Source organism: Barbatula barbatula (genome assembly GCF_947034865.1).
Source record: "Barbatula barbatula genome assembly, chromosome: 23".
NCBI classification, from domain to species: domain Eukaryota; kingdom Metazoa; phylum Chordata; class Actinopteri; order Cypriniformes; family Nemacheilidae; genus Barbatula; species Barbatula barbatula.
Window position 1 is genome coordinate 10,218,244 of NC_136786.1, and position 20,004 is coordinate 10,238,247.

The window sequence follows — 20,004 nt, forward strand, 5'->3', positions numbered from 1 at the left end:
GCACTTTATACAGAACCTGTCATTGGAAAGCCGGCCCTTGACAATAGAAATGCTGCGGGATGTGATCTCCATTTGTGCCCAACAAATGTTCTCCTGGAGCTTATCCAGTAGCAGCTTTGCATATGCTTTGGTTGTTGTGTTGGTTGTCATGGTGTCCATGTATGCCCTGATTGGAGGCACATCCCATTTTTCCAACGCTCTTCTCCAACCACCCAACGCGATGCCAGGATTATTATTTCTGTTGACATTGTCCAAGCTGCCATTATACCAACCTCCAGCTGTTGCCAGGTGGTGGTACAATCCTGTGTGGTAATACAGAATTGGACATTCTGAAAATATGCCTTAATCAGCTTTTTTACCTGCTCTGGAACGTGGAAGAAGTCAAAGGCTGTCCATGGCTTGTGTGGCACTGATGCAGGTACATGCAGGTCTTTCTTCTCCTTTTTTGCCATTTGCAACTGGTGCCAGATGTAACCCCCCATGTCTTATTAAATAAACAGTATAAATGAAAGGTGTAATTATTATATAGAATGGAAATGAATTTTCTTAGTGTTTCAAAAAAAGAGTATTATTATAGCTTTCATTTGCCTTTTCTATGCAAAAATCATTCTAAAAGGAGTAGTTCACCCCAAAATGAAAATGCTGTCACCATTTACTTACCCTTGTGACTTTCATTCTTCTCGATCCAGAGCACAAAAGAAGATATTTTAAAGAATAACAGAAAATCATTGGTCCCCATTGACTTGCGTTGTTTTTTATCATTACAAGTCAAAGGGGACTAACAAGTTTTTGTTTACCAACATTCTTCAAAATATCTTCTTTGGCGTTCAGCATAAGAAAGAAAGTCATGCAGGTGTAAAATGATAGAGGGTGAATAAACAACGACATCATTTTCATTTTGGTGTGAACTGTTTCTTTAAAAAAGAATACAAATATGATCTCTGTTAAAATATAATAGTTCAGTCAAAAGGATGAAATGGCATGCATACAAGGAAACTAAAAATAGCTTTGAAAGGCTATTTCCAAACAATGCATCCAGACATATGTTATTAATGATGCTTGCTAAAGCAAGTATTGCTACAATATTGCTTATACAAGGTTTGTGCTACAAATCTAACATCGGTGCTATTCGAGCATAGATATGTTAAAGATTCAAAACATATCCAGGGACAACAACATAGTGATGGGGGATGACTTCTTTGACCAATGCCAGTCATGCATCAGCTAAGATCACACCCTAGCAACCATCTAACACCGTTGCAACCTCATAGCAATGCCCAGGCAACCATTAACAGCATTCCAGCATTGATTTGTACCAGTACTAGATTTGTTCAACTTCAAATTACTATGGTAATGTAAATGTAAAACTGTTACATTCACTCAAATAGTTTTTTGTTTACTTTTACATTCCTCACACTTTTATTCTAGCAGTTTTTGGCTTTCTGCCACAATAATGTTTACATCTGCCTACAAACAAGGGTACAGAAATAGCTAGCTTTCCTTTGGTACACACTACACTATACAATAAACATTAATTATTCATTTCACATTCCTCTTACACCCCCATTGACTGTGTTTCCATATACAAGGCTATACATTAATAACCAAACTATTATTGCATGCAGAATGTCAAGCTATTGACGAAACGTGTTTTTTGGAGATAAATGAGATCATTGATTATCCTCACCACAATATCACAGCAAGATTTTATAGACATTTCTGTAGACCGTCTGAAGTGCACCATTTCAGGTGGATCAATGAGCATCTTGGTCATTGTTAGATGTCCATTTTAAATCAGTCAATATCAGTCCATAAGACATCTGTCAAACTCATGAGGTGGAAAAATGCAAAATGGGGAAAATAAAATAAAGGCACGGAGGCAGAAAGGGATGTCTCGAAAGGAAAAAAAATGCATATGACATAAATGAGGTAATTGTGGTTAGATGTGCAAGCTCACATCCTATTATTATCTGAGGTCAAAGAGCTGCTGAAGGATATTGATCTTTGATACTTATTAGAAAAGCGCTATGGACAATCATATGGACAGCTTATTTCTGCAAAAGAGATGCAGATAGACCTCTCAGCCGTCAGATGGGGGGAAATAAATACTCTTTTCTTATGTTTGTTGATTTTTTCAGATGCCCGATTCATCCTCAGAAATAAATAAGTGCCAATAAAAAGTGCAAATAAATGTTTGCATATTTTGAATGTCAAAAGCATTTTCAGCTGACTTTTGCAGAAATGGTCTGCCCAGTTTTAATTTCATACCCTCGCTTTTATTTTTGTATATATGATAGAAGTCTGACTTGAATATTAGCTTAATATAAAAATAAATTTTGACCTGGCCAGAATATCATAGACTTGAATTGATAAATTGATTCTATCTTGGACCAAAATGCACCTAGAAATGTCCTAAACGCTATATAGCCTTTCTGAAGATCCTGAGATAAGTGAAAGCAAAAAAAGACACCAATCACAGTTTGCAAGAGCTGGGTTAAACAGGGAACAGTATCTCAATAATCAAAATCTCTTTTACCCGCAGCACAGCATTCACAAATGGCACATCTTTGATCTTGCATATTAGGGCAGCAGTCACATGTAATTTTCGATGTGCTGAACATAGCCACTATCCAGCTCATCCTGAGACATATTACTGAAGAAAAGACAATCCAGACATTTTGTTTTATAATTAACTTCACTGTCATGATTAGAAGATTGTGTTATGTACTCTACATGTATTGTAATAAGTCTTGGTGATATTCAATATACTGCTTAAATGGCAGTCTATTTGAGTGATTGAATACAATAGTATACCACTGCTCATCAGCACCTGCACCTGCCCTTACGGACCTAAATCAGTGTTAATCAATAAATAAGCACGATTCATCACTCTAGTCAATTTTGAGCTTCATTATCTATGTCGGTGACATTAATAACACCTAACCTAAAGCTGGGCTTTCCTGGGGAGAGAGAGAGAGAGAGAGGGAGAGAGTGAGAGAGGGAGAGAGGCTATACTGTATATAATGTACAAATGTACAAGTGTTACTTTGGGTTTGGAACAAACTGCCTTTGAATGTCGGGCATTAAGTAAAATGTAGTAAATACTGATAAAATTTGTTATGGCCATATTTTGTCAGCCAGTCTATGTTTAACAGCACCCATAGTTTTTTGTGTTTTCTTTGTGGTAAAACCTAGTGACCACAGATTCTCTATGACCAAAACAAATAGATTGACTATGGCATTTGTGGTAAAACTATGGAAATACCTAACTTCAATCAATCTACAATCTCAAAACACATGGTAACTACATTTTACTATAATAAAACCATGGTTAATTTCTCTAAGGGAAGTGCCCATTTCTCAACTCAGCATGCGTATGATGTTAGGGTTCCAGCAATATTCACATGGTCTACCCCGCCCTCACTCTTGCGGAAGGATGAGGGGGGTTTGTCTAGGTGGCATCTGGCTCTCTCTTGCGCCCCAGCAGAAATACGAGAATTGGGAGGCGCGTGGAACATCGCGTGGATAATGCGCGTACCTCGGACACTTCCCGCGCGTCCATGAAGGAGAGGATGGAGACATGGCAGGCGCAATTCTCCATATCTTGAACTCGGTGAATTAAAACACATTGTGTTTAATTCTTAAGATATTTTGAGACTGCTGGATCCTGTCTTGGATAAAAGCGCGGTGAGTGCAAACAGCGTGATTTGATTCATTTAATGTGCAATATGAAGGCGCGTTTTGCGCTCGAGATATTGGATGAGAATCATAAATATGACGCGATTTTTCTGCCGCGTTCCATTTTTGCGCAACAGTGTTTTTATATGATTGAGAGGTGTTGAAATTATATAAAATCCAAAAAAAGCCATTTTACACAAGTAATTGGGTTTGCAAGGTGCAAATTTGGAAATAAGTGAAATTGCACGATATTGCATATGTAAATGAATGCAACATAATAGGGCAAAAACTCAACATGATTTGCAAATGCATAACAGACTAGAATATGAATTTTCTATTCATATTCAGTTGTGCACGTCTTCGCAGTCCAAACATATATTTCTCTCTATTATATTTGACCTATTGTTGCATGTAATTTAATAGGTAGGCTAAATAATGTGTGTTTTGATATGAGGTTTATAATCGAAAAGGTGGGTTAAAAAAATCATCTTTCCCATGTCTCTACGGTGTGCCATGGGGACAGTACGCCGATATCATTTAGAAGGGCTATATCAAATAATATTACGTTTTTATGAGTTATGAGGTTAAATCGTAATAAGGTGGAAGCTCGTCGGGATGATAATGTTGCCCTCTGGTGGGGCTGTCGGTTAGTGGCGATTTATAATATTTGCTTAGGCTACTATCGGGTGAAATAAATCGAGATAAGGTTTTGTTGGTTGTGTGATACACTCGAAAGCCAAATATATAAAAGATTGATGACTGTTATATAGTCTATGATGCAGATCTTTTATTAAAAACAAATAAATAAATACAATCTTATAGTTTCTACCTTATTGATCATTCCATAATTTTTACATTTAGAATAAATTATTTTGTAGTCCAAATTCAACCATTTCGCTACTCGAGTTTTCTTCCGTGTTACATAACTCCTTACCCATCAAACCGAATCAAACTCTGCTTATCTGAGCAGGCTTGCAGCACTTAATATAGAAATTGCTTTACACATGGGGCTGAGAGAGATAGTGAGAGAAACATGGACATGGAGAGCAGTGAGAAAGAAGACCACTGAAGCATCGAGCTATGAATTATGTAATATTTTCATCTGCATTTATGTGAAACCCTCATGCAAAATTGAGTTGGCAAAAAATATGCTTCTTTTGTTTACTGTTAAATACAGCACGTTTCCATACAACGGTGCTTTAGGTTGACAGATGAATCCGAATGTTGTCATTTAAATTCCAAATCCTTTTTATTATTCTACATGGATATGACTTTCTAAGTTATCCATATAAAGAAGTGGTGAGGCATGCTGTGTGCCACTTAGCGTATTGTACTATCAGGAATATGGTACAAGGTGTACTTTTTAGGCAGCTGCAGCTGTAACTGGGGTGGTACCCTTAAGATTCCATTTTGTACCTCTACATGTACAAAACATAAAATAGTGTACCTTTTTGGGACCTGCTGTTTACCTGGAGGTACAGTTAAATGTTTAACTGTCATTTACACACTAGGTCTTTAGGATATACTATTGTAGCTATCTAAAAACATAACACATTTAAGAGCAGAAGCAGAAAATATGAACATATCACACCATTCCTCAGGTCTTTAAACTGGCTACCAGTTACGTATAGGATAGATTTTAAAGTATTATTACTGTTATATAAATCGTTCAATGGCCTAGGACCTCAATACATTGCAGATATGCTCATTGAATATAAACCTAAAAGAACACTCAGGTCATTAGGATCGCATCAGCTAGAAATACCAAGGGTTCACTTAAAGCAAGGAGAATCTGCATTTACCTATTATGCCAGGCGCAGCTGGAGCCAGCTTCCAGATGAGATCAGATGTGCTCCCACAGTAGTCACATTCAGATCCAGACTCAAAACACATCTGTTTAACTTTGCATTAAATGAATGTGCACTGTGCTACTGACTACATCTTGAAAATGAAGTGTAACATCTTCTGCAGAACACAAAAGAAGATATTTTGAAGAACATTGCTAACCAAACAAAATTGACTTCCACTGTATGAACACGAAACCACAGAGACATTTCTCAAAATATCTTATTTTGTGTTCCACTGAAAAAGAGTCATATACAGTCTTTAAACAACATGAGGGTTAAAAAATATCTCTAGTCTTTAAACCAGTTAATCATGTGATGTTCATCTTCCACAGTTCTTCTGCACCTGAAGAAAATGGATCCATCCCCTACAAGGCCGAACAACTCGAAAAAGAGGGTCAAAATTCACCCCAACACAGTCACGGTCAAATATGCCACACATTTCCCCCAACCTGGCGATGAGGGCTACGACGACGCCCCGTCTTTTGAGGACTTCAGTGCGTTCATGGACAATAACCCCAGTAAGAGATTGGTGTCAGAGAGCGGCCATGGCAGGACTTTATTCGGCACATTGGATACCCGTCCCAGGCCCGAGCAGAGAGACAAAGGTGTGGGCGATCAGCTCGCGAGCTTCGGCGAGGCCTCTGTTCTGGCCTCGCGAGTCACCTGGGGCGCCCTCTTTGGGGCTGCAATAGCGCACGGCTGCGTGGCCCTCATCACACGGCTCGCGGCGGACCGCTCCAAAGTGCCATCCTTAGAGCTCATCTTCATCCGCTCTGTGATCCAAGTGATGTCCATACTGGTGGTCCTCTACTACAAAGAGGCCCCCTTCGGGCCTAAAGGCTATCGGCTACGTTTATTCTTTTACGGGGTGTGCAACGTCATCTCGATTACCTGCGCGTACACGTCCTTCGCCATCGTTCCGCCTAGCAACGGCACTATCATGTGGCGGGCGACCACCACGGTTTTCAGCGCCGTCCTGGCGTTTCTCCTCCTAGATGAACGTCTCGGTTACACCGACGTGGTGACTGTCGTAGGTAGTCTGTTTGGTCTGTGCCTGGTCATGATCCCCAACATCGCCGACGAAGACAAGTCTCCTTTGGGTTTCTGGAAAGAAGCTTTTGGTTATACCATGACTGTGATGGCAGGGCTCACCGCAGCTCTGTCCATGATAGTGTACCGTGCTATCAAAGAGCGTGTCAGCATGTGGACGGCACTCTTCACGTTTGGCTGGACGGGCACCGTGTGGGGGGCGTCAACCATGTTTATCATGCAAGAACCCATCATCCCCTTGGACGGCGAGACTTGGGGCTATCTCATTGGAATCTGCATCTGCTCCACCGTGGCGTTTTTGGGTGTCTACTACGCCCTCAACAAGTTCCATCCCGCTCTGGTCAGCACCGTGCAACATCTGGAAATCGTGGTTGCCATGTTTCTTCAGCTCATCGTTCTGCGAATGGTCCCGTCCGTGTATGACGTCTTCGGGGCTCTGGTCATCATGGTCAGTGTGTTCGTTCTGACGGGTCTCAAGATCTACCGGGTGGGCAGGGCAATTCGACAGGATTACCAGGAGATCTTGGACTCGCCGATCAAATGAGCTCATCCTCTTGTGTGTACTTGAGTGCATGAGGGGGCATGTATATGTGTGTGTGTGCAGTGTTTACCAGCCCTTTTCTCGTACAAATGTGCAATCATTGAATGTCTGGATCTTTGGCATTTATTTTTGTGTCTCTGGAGGAGTGCCATTGGTGTAATGTCTTTGCTAACTGTCAATGTGTGAAAATAAAAAACAATGATCTATAGTGCCTCCTCGGATAGCTTTGGTTTTTATGGTGCAAGAATATAATGTAATATAGAGCAAATAAAACTAGATCTATAAACAGCATGATCGGAAATCACATTGTAGTGTGACAGTTTCAGCTTTATCTAAATTTTTGCATTTTTATGTTTATAACTGTTGTATCACCCAGTGGTTGTAAACTGGGTACCAGGACAGTACCAAACTGCATAATGCACAAAAGGAAATGTCGTTACAAATAAAACCTTCAACTGTATGATTTTCTATGTATTATATTTAGCCACACAAAATCATGCTTATTCCACAATGAACCTTTATATTCCTATCCTAATGATACACAATAAAATACATAATTTTATTAGCTGTCAAGAGAAGACCGGGGACCCACCGTTTAAAATGAGATTTATTGTTACATAACAATACAAAGACTTTAGATTATTTTAGATTTATATATCTAAAGTGAACAAACACCTCTAGGAAAATGTTAACTTTTACATGAACCTGTATTGATTTTCCTCAATGTAATAAAAAATTCCTCAATTTTTTATATCAACAAACTAAAAATGACAAATTATAAAAAAAACGAAATTACCACAAATTATGTATAATGGGTAAAAGGATATATACTTATTTTTGTTTAGAGGCCAATAATAAGTAAATGTATAAAAATAAAGCACTTTAAATTCATGTGTATTTTAGCGCACTATTTCACCTAACACAATGCAAACCCTTCCTTCACGATACAGTGCTGTATGTCTTTGAGTGCCATATTGCTTTCATAAAACATTTCCTACATAATAAAGATAATAAACATGCACATAATCATAGGTGACCTGTCTGTGAACTCCAAGCTAATGTCTCAAGATCTAATTTAGAGAAAACAAGCATCAAAGTTTGACTTGATCTCATGGCTGGAACACCCTGCACATTATCTAAAGACAATCACTAACTGATATTTTGTATGGCTGAGGTACAATGGGTTGTGTAAAGTGTAAACCAGGCATGTCATTAACCCATTCGCATTCTGTCATCGCTGCACTCAGTGCTGTCTAGATTTAAAATGTCCATAAACTGAAAATATGACAGTCATCATGTTAATGGTCTGTGACAGGATCTCACACAAAATAAGTCTCACTGTAAATAACCTTGCCTAAGCTTCTGTTGTTTACTGAGGCTCATTTAATGGAAATATTTCACTGTATTTCTCTTGCACCTCTGCCATAAAGATGATATTTAAGATCAATGTAATTATTGTGTCCCTCAGGCATATGAAACATGATAGAAACGCTGTTCGGCTTGTTGGCAAGGCCGAGAGATATTTTGTAATAAATCTTTTAAATGGCAAGCTCGTGATATTTCTCTAGTGTTCCACAAGGTGGCACTTTGGAGGTATTGGAAATACTTTCCCCAAAATGAAAATTCATTGTTCATTTACCCTTTATTTACCTGTCATTCCAAACTCTTTTATGAGTTTTTTTCATCATAATACAAAACAAACTCTTTTTCATAAATTTACCACAAAAAAGTGCTGTTCTCTGTCTCATGAAGCCATAAAATAGCATCATTGCATATGCCATTAAAGTGAAATAGTTAATTAAAGTGTGTGTATATATATATATATACATATGTAATGTAAAATACTTCGTTCTACAGGGAATCGCATAGGAACCTAAAATTACACTTTTATAAAATATAACAAAAGTATAAAATATAAGGGTTAGGCTCAAAAATGATCTCAGGAGTTGCCATCCCTAGAATGATGCCAATTTTACAGATGTATTATGCACCTGTTATCAGTTGTCATTGTATTTTAGGAGGAATGTCCAAAGGATCCAGGTTGGATAATTTTTCGGAAAAATAATAAAGAAAAAGAAACTTTTACGATGACCTTTTGATCTGTTACTCTGTATGTTATGCACCTATTGATTGAATTATCATTATACCTTTTTATGTTTAAATAAGAGATTCTGGCTCTGCTCTCTTCTTGCTTCGATTCAAGAGATATGAATTAGCTGCAGCCCACTTTGGTTATAGAATGTTATGAGGTTCTGAGATTAAGGACAGGAGAGGTGTCGGACACGTTCAGTAAAGTCCATCTGTTGGTAAAGGAAACAGATTGCATCCTGCAGTGTGTTATGTGCCCCTCTAATGGCTCTATCGGCCAAGTGTGAAGGACTTTCAATGTGGCCATATAATTCACTCTTCCTAGTTTTTTAGAAGATAATGTCAGGCAAAAAACACAACGTGTGATCTTTATTTATTTTACATAGATGAAATTAAAAATCCTTATTAGAATTTGAAAAGTTATGAATTCATTTGAGAAATATATTTGATATGAAGTGATATGAAACAAATAATATACATATTTGATATGCCCCTTTTTTGCTATATTGTAATGACAGAATGGCCAGCTTAATTTGATATTTTTCCACAGAAACAATTAAATCTGACCTTTTGTAGAAATGATTTACCATTAAAATACTTGAGAACCAAAGAAGTGAGGGATTCTAATATATTTTCAAAAGCTTATTTATTTCCAGGTTTAACCTAAACACAATGACAAAAATGGTGATAGTCAATTGCTTTCTTTTACAGCATTGGCTTTTTGTTATGTAACAGGAAAGGTTATCTAATATAATAAGCCTTTGATTATTTTTATGTAACATAAATATATTCCTTCTCTAAACATATGACAACTATTAAGTAGTTGTATATATAGGCCTATATATATGTATATACATTTACGTTACATTTAAGAATAAATCATTAAATATTTTCATTAAATAGTACATATTTTAATTTTAATTAAAAGTATATTTTACCAAATGTGTAACCTGAACTATTCCCGAAACGTCACAGTGTCCAGTACAGTGTGAAAAGTCGTTTGGGTCAACCGCAGTGTATAATTTCGATAGACGTGTCCAGTCACCAATGAAAAAAGAGATCGTCCTCGGATAACCAATGGGTAAACGGGAAAACGATTTCATGCCCCGCCTCTTGTAGCATGTTAGATGGTGCGGTAGTGAGTTGGGTAGAAGCGCAGTTCTCACGCTGGATACGTTGGAAAGCCCTTCCCTTGAAATCATCACAGCGAATATGTAGCTGAGGGAAAAAAACCCATGTAATCTTTATACTTTTCATCATCGAGTGTTTACTGCATACACAGCAAAAAACAGAAGCCAAAGCTGCGGGTCGGATCATTCAAGGGTAAGATGAAAAATATTTCTTATCGATTGTGTTAGTTTAAGGTTTGATTGTAGCGTACACAGCTAAAGCAATGGATCAGATGGGCAACTGCTTAGAAACCATCGCTATCAAAATCCTCAAGCACATAAATGAAATCGTTTAAAGACGGAAAGATTTCAGAATTCAGTCGTAGGTAAGAAAGTGTAATTGTTGTAGTTGTGAAGGGGTTTGTGTAAAGATTGTGATCAGGCCTAACTGCTGTGATTGTAGGACAAATTGCATTGCCAACAGCATATGTAATATATACGTTACATGTTTCGCGATATAGTTCGTTGAAACTAATGAAATATAGAAAGCTACTCTATACTATATTCAATCCTTTATGTATAATGCTTTGAATGCAAAAATAAATGATTTATTGAGTGTGTCGTTTAACACTTTGGAAACTAGTTTTTGATTTTTGTTTATTTGATTCAATTTATTGTCATTACACACATACAAGTACAGTGCAACGAAATGTATTTAGTGTCAGATGAGAAGTTTTTACGCGTTGGCTTAGCTTAAATGTGAAGCAAGTTTTTACTGTCACATCTTTAAAAATGATATTTTCATATTGGCATCAGTTTTAAGATCATTCAGTCATTTTCTTTTGAGTTTCGTTCATTCCATGTTTATTCATCACCCAACGGTTATCAATACAACACATTTCTGTGTTGTATTGTGTGATCAAGTAGTATTCTTCTGTTTATTTAATCCAATGCTTCCTCGTGTTTTTCATAGTTTGTTTTCACATTTAGCTGTGAGTTACTATCAAGTTGAAAGAAGAGATGGAGCTTCTTTAGCTTTGGTCAGATTGTGTGTGTTTTCTCAGCAAACGCACATGTGTGTCACTAACATCAAAGTGACACGAGATACCATCTAGATGTGTACACTTTTATTTGTTTATTTGTATAACTTGGGGTGTGTTCAAATTCAAGGTTCGTAGCTTGTCTTCATCTTCATGCTGAAACTAAAGAAAGACCTCAGACCAGGGGTTTTCAAACTTTGGCATGCCAAGCACCCTAAGTACGATTCATCTTTTGTGATAGACCCACGTTTTAAAAGGCATATCCATCTATTTTTATGTGTAAAGAAACATTTCAACCTTGTGAGATAAATAGCAAATATGATATTATAAAGACAACGTGTCTGTTTCAAACTTGGAATAGTGTGCAACATTGGTTGATTGTATATAAAGTGAAGAGACGTTTAAAAGTATATGTGCTTCAGCAACTTTAAGTCAAATAAATCAACCAAAGTGTGGAAAAACTAACTAGAAAGATACAAATTGAGGGACACATTTGTAAACTATGCATATAGTACAAAAGCAGTATACAGATACACACCCAGGTATCAGATCAGTACTCTGTATCGGCCGATAACCTGAAGCCAGGCATCAGAATCGGTATCGAGAAGGGAAAAAGGGTATCGGATAGGGATGGGCATATTTGATCCTACTTCATTTTATAGTACTGGACATGTTTGAAAAATGAGTACTCGATTAATTTGGGGCGGGGCATGCCCCTCATGGTGACAATGAAAAGATTTTACAACACTGATACGGGATTTTACGTTGATAAAACTATGACAAGATTGAGTAAATAACTTAACCAACACTATTTGATTATTATAAATGTACTATCAATGTTATTGAAAATACAGTACACATTTAAAATAAATATCAGTGTGAGCACAGAGGTGAAGCGTGCTCACACAAAGATGACGCCATCTTTGCCCTGTCGCATTTCTGTCTGTCAGTGTCTGACGGTAAAGTTTCTTATGCTCTTCTGACTTGTGTGTCTGATAGAAGTGGTCTCACCTGACATTTTTTTGTGCCCAAATATACTGGTGCGAAGCAGGGCGAGCGTTTTTAATCCATTCTTATGAACTCGTGCCACACAAGCTCAGCTTCCATGGGAATGGATTGAAAAAGCTTGCAGCTTCCACTGAATACAAAAAATTCTGTGCCCATTGGATGCAGCATGAAGAGACGCAAAAAAACACCTTGTTCACTTTCTTTTTGCTTTTGCCACATTGCATCGCACCGCTCACGTGCGGTGTAGACAGAGTGAATGATGATAATGAATCAAACTTGCAGTAGATTTGAATGTTTTGTATGCATGTTGCACATTTTGCACTTGACTGTATTATCATCAAGTTTGTCAAAGTAAAACCAGGCAGTCACTGTGCTCTTTCAATATGCCCTTCTGTGCTCTGGACTTAACTCTGGACCGCAAACTCTCACAATGCAACCATTCAAATCTCTGTGTACCATCTGAAATGCCAGCATAACCAATCAGAAAGTAAGAAAATAATTTTATTTACTAAATTTATTTATAGACCCAAACGATCATCATTTTCGTAATTGATCGTCGATGTCGCGTCCGAGTTCTCGAGTAGTCGTGACCGTCCCTAGTGTCGTAACATCTCTAATAAACACCTAGAAAGGAAACAATAATAATGTTCAGTAGACTTTTGAAATTTTTGCCCTTTCTCTGAATTTCTTTGGGGACCCCTCGCAACGTTCATAAGGCCTGGTCCCCCCAGTTTGAAAACCCATGCCGTAGACCATATCAGAATATCATGGAAACTTGTTGGTGATCTCTTTAGATTTGGGTGAGTAAGCAACCTTGCCGGTACCCGGAACACCCTAGCAACCGCATAGCAACCCTGTTAAAAACAGCTGAACACCATAGGAATCAGTGGCATAACAATGCAATGTCTTGACAACAACCCACAACAGTGTAGTATTGTGGCAGTGACTTTTACAGAGTAATGTACTACTTGCATTTGGTTCAGAAGTAATTTTGTGTATTATTTGTGGCAGGATATGTTCTCTTCTGAATGTAACATGTTCTTTGTCTGCAGCCTGTGGGGTGCGGTGCATTGCCCTGCAGAAATCTTCACACAACACCTCCTGTCAAACTACAATACATGCTGCCTAGTTCCTACCTAACATGGCCGTATTCTTATACATTACTATTGTCTACACGCACATCTATAGATCTAGTTCAGCCTGATATTTTTTGCGACTGATCTGTTCTGTGACTGAGATGTTATTATTCCCCCGTCTGTGCGTTGACGTGTTTTGTGTTTATCTGCTTGCATGGGGTTAGGGTAAGGCCCGTACATTATGTGAATTACAGGGATGAGCAGTCATAACTACAGTTATTTGATTCTCCACTGTCGTCTAGTAACCTGGTATTCACTGTCTGGAAGCTGGGCGTTATAAAGTAGCCAACCAGCTTCTCAGTCTTTTTTGTTTTTCCATGACCTCACAGTTACACGTGTGTATATGAAGGTTTGCGGCCTGGGGCTGTATGCAGCTGGTGAATAGTGTAGTTTCTTTAATTATTGTGACACTGACAGGTCTCTCCGCAGCCTCTCATTAAGTTTAAAAAGATAAAGAGCAAACTCAAATGAATGACTTTGAGACCTTTTGTCTGAGGCCCCGGATCCCACTGAGCTGAGGGGCCCTGGATTAAGGAGAAACGTTTGGGGGAACCAGTGAAAGTAGCTATTTATATTTTGTCATTTCCTCTCTCAGAAGCGAGTCGCCCCATGAGTGGGATTCACAAAAATTGGACGGTATTTCTGTGGTCTATGGAGACTCGTTTCTCTTTCTTCACCCCCAGACGTGCCTGTGGAAGTACAGCGGGCTCATTCAGCCCTCGTGACCCCCTGCTCTCAAAGTAGCACCTGCTGTTAGGGCGTCTGCAGTGATGTGGCATTGATTTGCGGCACGTGTCTCTCTTTCACTGTGTTTGTCAGTGCAGTCAGCCAAAAGCTACTGCAGTATTACGTTACCGGTTCTTAAGGGCTTTCAAGTTAGCTGGGACTGTGCTTGGGCTAAAATATGAGTTTACCGTGTTTCAGGACTTTGTTTAGGATTATATACCATGGGACTGATTGATTTAACAGATTCTTGTACTGTAATATTTTGATTGTATTGTGGTATTTCCTTTACGTCTTATTTACAAGTAATTGAGTACAATATTATACTTTTTATATCAAAAAATGTGTCCACCGGCATAACGGTACATATTAAAAAAAGAATAAGCTGATAATGTGGTTTCTCCAGAGATGCCCAACTATAAAAATGTCTTTAAATCTGTATATATAATAAAATAATGATCTTTATATAGTGATATGAAATTCACATGACATTTAGTGTCAAAACGATATCATATTTATATTTGAAGAGTTAATTGCAAAAACAGATAACAAATTATTTGGACCCCTGGTGGTCTGTGGTGTAATTGCAGGGGGTCTGCAGAACCCTTTTAAAAAGAATCGGCTATTGCAGGCAAATTAATTGCCTAATTGACTGGTTACTTGTGTTCATAAATTGTGTTCACTCACTTTGCAGGGAAGGTTCATGTAAACCAAAACATATTTAATAAAACTTATTGCGCAGCTTCAGCGCATTTCTGACCCAAACATACCCTTCATGCGGGATCATTTAGAGCAGTCGGCAGTCCACTGCTCTGTTTGCTTTTGAATTGCTCTTGCAGTACTTTGATGTCAAATGTCAGGTTAATTTGCGTACCACAACATAAAGTCGAACAAGCCTATTTTCAGTGAAGCACCACACAGTACCATATTCATGAGCTTAAGCTCTTAGCAACATACAGTAATGGCATCAGTTTCACAAATCGATCAGAACTTAGAAGTTTAACGGAGGCCTTCTAGTGTGTGAAAGTCAGATCGCTCATCTGTTTCCGACACCTGAGACTGGACCAATTGGCCTCTTCTTCGGAGCGGTTTTCGTGTCAGATCAGTTGTATGGAATGCAGTGCCGTGATTGACGGGTGGAGCAAGCCAAAACTTTTTGGAAGAAATTAAGAAAGAAAAAAATGCTTGCGGAAGGTGTGCATTGTTTAGGGGCCATTAACATCTTAAAGTCGTGGAAAACGCTGGATGGGTTTTGCACACACTCATAAGTCATTTTTGCAGAAGATAGAATCCCAACTATCCCTGTGATATTTTTTTTGGTAGTAAATCGGTATTAGTATTAGTCACCCTTAACATTTGGCCGGTGAAAAGACTTGAGGAGTTATACTGTGTTATCCTGATGGATAAAGCCAATTCGAAATAGCAATTGACTGGTGTCAAAACTTCAAACCTCCCACTCCAACAAGATGCTCTGTAAATACGGAGATAACGAAAACATCAACACAACTGATTATAATAAAAGCTGCATTTGGAGCTCAAGAAAGGTCTTACAGACAGTTAAGTTACATATGACATGTCACATTAATGAATACACATTAGACAAACTTCATACACCGTTTTTGTTCCTTTGAAGGGCACTTCACGAATTGAAAAGTCCTTCCAGATTTGCTTAAGTGTATTTTAAACGGCCATATTATGACATACAATCATGCTGCCCTCTCCATGGTTCTGCATACCCTTAACTTCACCATAACAGCTTTTCACGTAAATCAACCAATTACAATTGAGGATTGGATGTGTCTGGTTATGTTTCTTCCCAATGCGGTCCGGTCAACCACATCTCTCACAATCTTCAAAAAACTACTTAAAACCCATCTCTTCGGCGTATACCTGACAGACAAATGAAAAAAAAGGACGCTAACCATCCTCTGCAGTGCATTTGCTAGCTGTCTGATGCACAGTGCATTCAAAACTGATCTAGTAAGAATTCATGTTATTTTTTATTGTACTACCTGAAAAATACTTGTTTCATTCACACAGAGATCTGAAGGTAACTCTATCGCCCTCTATGTTAAATGTGTGGCGGTGGTCTATTGCACTGGCCGAGCATTCAAATCTGCGTTCTTGTGCAGGGTATGTTTCTGGACTTGGATCACAAAAACACAGCCCAAATAAACTTAGAAGATTAGAGGCGTGTATAAGGAAATTGCTGCAATACTCAAATATTCCCTCGGTTACCCAACACATGTTTCTGTTCTCGTTTTCTCATTAATGATGTTTGGTTGAGTGGTTTTATATGGGCTTACTCAAGCAAACACAGTCAAGTGAAAGGGTATAGATTATATTTATCAGTAGACAGTAAAGCTGACCAACAGCAGGTCTCTGACCATACTGTATCTGTCACGCTTCCGATTGCAAACCAGCAATTGACACAGTTTTAGTGCTAATGAGTTTGTTTCCTGTTTTATTAATTTCAAGACATTTCAAATCAGGATTGAGGGAGTTGCAGTGGATGCAGTTTTCACTTCTGTATTTGGAAATTAATTTGCTAAACATCTAGTGTTATTGTGGTTTTTAACCAAGAAAGAAAGAGTCTGTTGTGCTGTTTCCTCATTGTGTTTCAGTGTAGTTGTAGGTATATTTATTTGCAAACTCACTCACTTTTCAAGCAGTTTGTGATGATTAAATTTAAGCCTTGTCCTACATTTGATTTGAAGTGTGTATCTGCTCCTGTTGCGGCAATCTGTAACCCCATTCACACAGCCCGCTGATCCCGGAAAATTGCCAAAAATGATTCCGGAAAGGCGAGCAAGTAACATTAAGGGGATCGTTTTATTCCGAAATGTTTACAAAATCTAAATGCTTTTCTTTATCATTTGCAAAAGGCAACAATATATGCTACAGAATAATAACCAAATAAAGAGATATTATTTATATTATGGCAATAAAGTAAGGAAGCCAGTAATAATTACAAACTCTGCTATTTAGCCACCTAAAAATGGAAAATCAATGGCAGTGTGAATGAACAAAATCTAAACAAATTCCCGGACACATTTTCCGTGTTTTTTTCTGGATCTCTATTTGAAAAGGGTACCATTGAGATGACATATTTTTGTAGGACAACCCGGAAGTTAACATCGCACTGGTTCCCACGACAGAAAGCCTATGCATTTTTCTCATAAACGTCACCACCACCAAGCCTCCGATAACTTGTTTAGACTATTAAAAACGTGTTCCCTGGTAAGTAATAAAGAAACAGGCATCCAGAATCATAAAAGCCTTTCCGAAAACAAGTTGGAGTGCTGGGGGATTGCATCAAGCAATACATCACATGTAGGCATGGGCCGAATACCGGTTTCAAGGTATACCGAGGTTTAAAAGAGTTAAGGTTTCAATACCACTAAAATGGTCTTAAATCATGTAATTCAATGTTTGATGTTTATGTCTAATATATATGACACTTTTTTTTTTAAAGAATATTGTAATTTTAAAACACAGGTTCTATATATTGGTTCAAAATGAAATATATTGTGTCCAGTTGAAGCGTTCTTTTTTGTGTATGCAGACATTTGCATCCCCTTCTTTAAAAAAACATGAGCAGGTTAAAACTGTGTGTTTTTTTCTTAGAATAAACGTGAAAATATTTCTAGGTTTTGTTAGTCAAAGATCTTATTTCAGGCGATTTCCCAAATCCCATAGACCTTGGGGCAATGAAAACGGAGGTGTTAAAATGCTAATTCGATTCCGGGGTTTGCGTACATATATATATATACGTGGTACTCTGCTAGGGTAAGAACAAACAAATAATCCCACTCGCTCGCTCCCATTGGTTGAGCCGGTTCTGCTTTGTTGGACAATTTGAATAACCACAGAAGTTTTGATTTACGTTTATGTTTATTGTGTTTTCATATTATTCTGAGATGTGTTTTAAAAACATCAGCATACTTTACCCTTAATCTTGTGTGTTTTTATTTTTCACGCGCAAAATCACCCTGGAAATGACACATCTTACCTTTAAACACCTGCATGTTTGAGCGGGAGAGACTGAAATCATTTAGCATTTGACCTGAATCTGTAAAATAGGCCAGAGAAACAGGTGTTCTCAGTTCATATTGACTTACTTCACTTACCCTGTCTCAAAATTACGGTTGGGCACCTATATATCCGCTTATCAGCTATGTAACTGGACAGAATTAAAACGCAGATTTCGGTGCCACTTGAAAGATAACTGGGCCGTCGATTGAGACATTTCCCCTTATACACGTGAACGAAAGTCAGAAAGCTCAGATAATACAAATCCAACACATCTTACATAATGGTTAAACGGATCGCAAATGATCTGTGATCCGTGCAGATCGCGGTCGCCCCACGGATCAGAACACGCTTGACCTGTGGATTCGTCATACTGGAAGATAGTTTTAATGCGCGCGCTCTCGCCATCCCTCCATCAGCATTCATCACCTGGCGCAGTCTTTAACTTCAACTGCCGTATAAGCCAAGTTTTAAAGTGAAAATAACGTTAATTTGAAACGCACATGACGTAATGTAATGCAACCAATCACAATAAAACTGTTGTGTGCGTTTAAAATCAATAAAGCGCATTCTGTGTGCAATGGAGCTCGTTCTTACTATAGTAACGCATTTGACAAGACAGACAAGTGCGACAAAGCAGTGAAAGTCATATCATTCTACTTATTCATTATACATACTGTCTGATTTTAAAATAATGCACATACAGTATAACGTAGCCTAGAAATCTCTCTGTACATGGACTTAATCTATTGATATATTCAACGCATTTTCTGCCCTTATTTAATACAACTATGGTGAGGATTTAGTTGTGGCTGGAGGGTAAACAGTAAACACTATAACATCTTTTAATCTTAGTGTCCATGCTCATTTTGCATTCACTTAAACTTTAATTGTGAATTTGCAGTGTAATTTTTATCTAATAAATATTTTTTTATTGAACATAGTGTTCTTTAATGTCATCCACCTGTATTTTGTGGCTCTTCGATTCAGGCACCGTTTAGGCACCAGTACCGTTTTAAAAGTCTTGATTTGGCACCATTCTTTAAAAAAACTAAAAACGATTCCAAACCCTTCTCAAAATACACTTCAGAGTATTTACTGCAATGTGTCCCTCTAAGTCATATTGTGACTCGTGGGACTGCTATCTGAAATACAACACGCTGGATATCACCATCTCCTTCAAAAGGTCATGGCTTTCCAGATGTGCTGTATGCGGGGTTTACATATGTAGGATGAAATTGGAAATTTTTGGAGGCTTTCCAAAGACTGTTGTCATTCCATCTGATGCATATTATGAACCAAGATCGATGACAAGAGCTCAAACAATATTGAATGCTCCAATCTGATCGGCTGGATTTTATGAGTCTTTTGGTATTTACATCTGTCTTTTGAACACTATCAAGAAAAGATGTGTATTAAATTGAAACAGCTCTGCATGTGTCACACTTGCAATTAACGAAAAACCATGTGAATTGTGGGATACGGTAGTAGTGTAGTGAGTTCTGGTATAGATGCATAAAACTACATTTTGGTTACATGTCGGTCAAATCTGACCCTGGATCACAAAACCAGTCATAGTTGCATGGGTGTAATTGTGGCTATTTTTATTTAACGCCAAAAATCATTAGTAGGTATGATGATAAAATTGTCAAACACCCCTAAACTCAAAATGGATCACATTCCTAGACAGAGCTGAAAATTCCCTTTACGACGACACCTGAATTGTGAAAATCAGTTGAGGATTGCATAAGT

General features: G+C 38.0%; 2 protein-coding genes across 6 annotated transcripts in view; both read left to right on the forward strand.

The window, feature by feature from the left end:
- Window positions 1-227: 227 nt before the first annotated feature.
- On the forward strand, window positions 228-7,879 carry slc35g2b (solute carrier family 35 member G2b). Of its 2 annotated transcripts, none has more exons than XM_079447796.1 (2): window positions 228-418; window positions 5,858-7,575. In XM_079447796.1, the coding sequence occupies exon 2, from the start codon at window positions 5,878-5,880 to the stop codon at window positions 7,117-7,119; it is 1,242 nt and encodes a 413-aa protein (XP_079303922.1). In that variant the 5' UTR covers window positions 228-418; window positions 5,858-5,877; the 3' UTR covers window positions 7,120-7,575. The 2 variants fall into 2 exon arrangements, with proteins under 2 accessions (XP_079303922.1, XP_079303921.1); XM_079447795.1 differs by lacking the exon at window positions 228-418 and adding an exon at window positions 3,496-3,687 and having other exon boundaries at window positions 5,858-7,879.
- A 2,440-nt stretch (window positions 7,880-10,319) lies between these two features.
- The window catches only part of nck1b (NCK adaptor protein 1b), a 39,567-nt gene continuing 29,882 nt past the window's right edge, over window positions 10,320-20,004 (forward strand). For 2 of the 4 annotated variants that reach the window (XR_013788314.1, XR_013788315.1), the window contains exon 1: window positions 10,354-10,527. The gene's annotated coding sequence lies outside the window, so the exon portion shown is untranslated. Of the gene's footprint in view, window positions 10,528-20,004 lie in introns of all 4 variants that reach the window. The other 2 variants (XM_079488212.1, XR_013788313.1) reach the window with 2 other exon arrangements.

Coding starts and splice junctions, on each gene's coding strand:
- slc35g2b (XM_079447796.1), top strand. CDS start 5,878: ATGGATCCATCCCCTACAAGGCCGAACAACTCGAAAAAGAGGGTCAAA.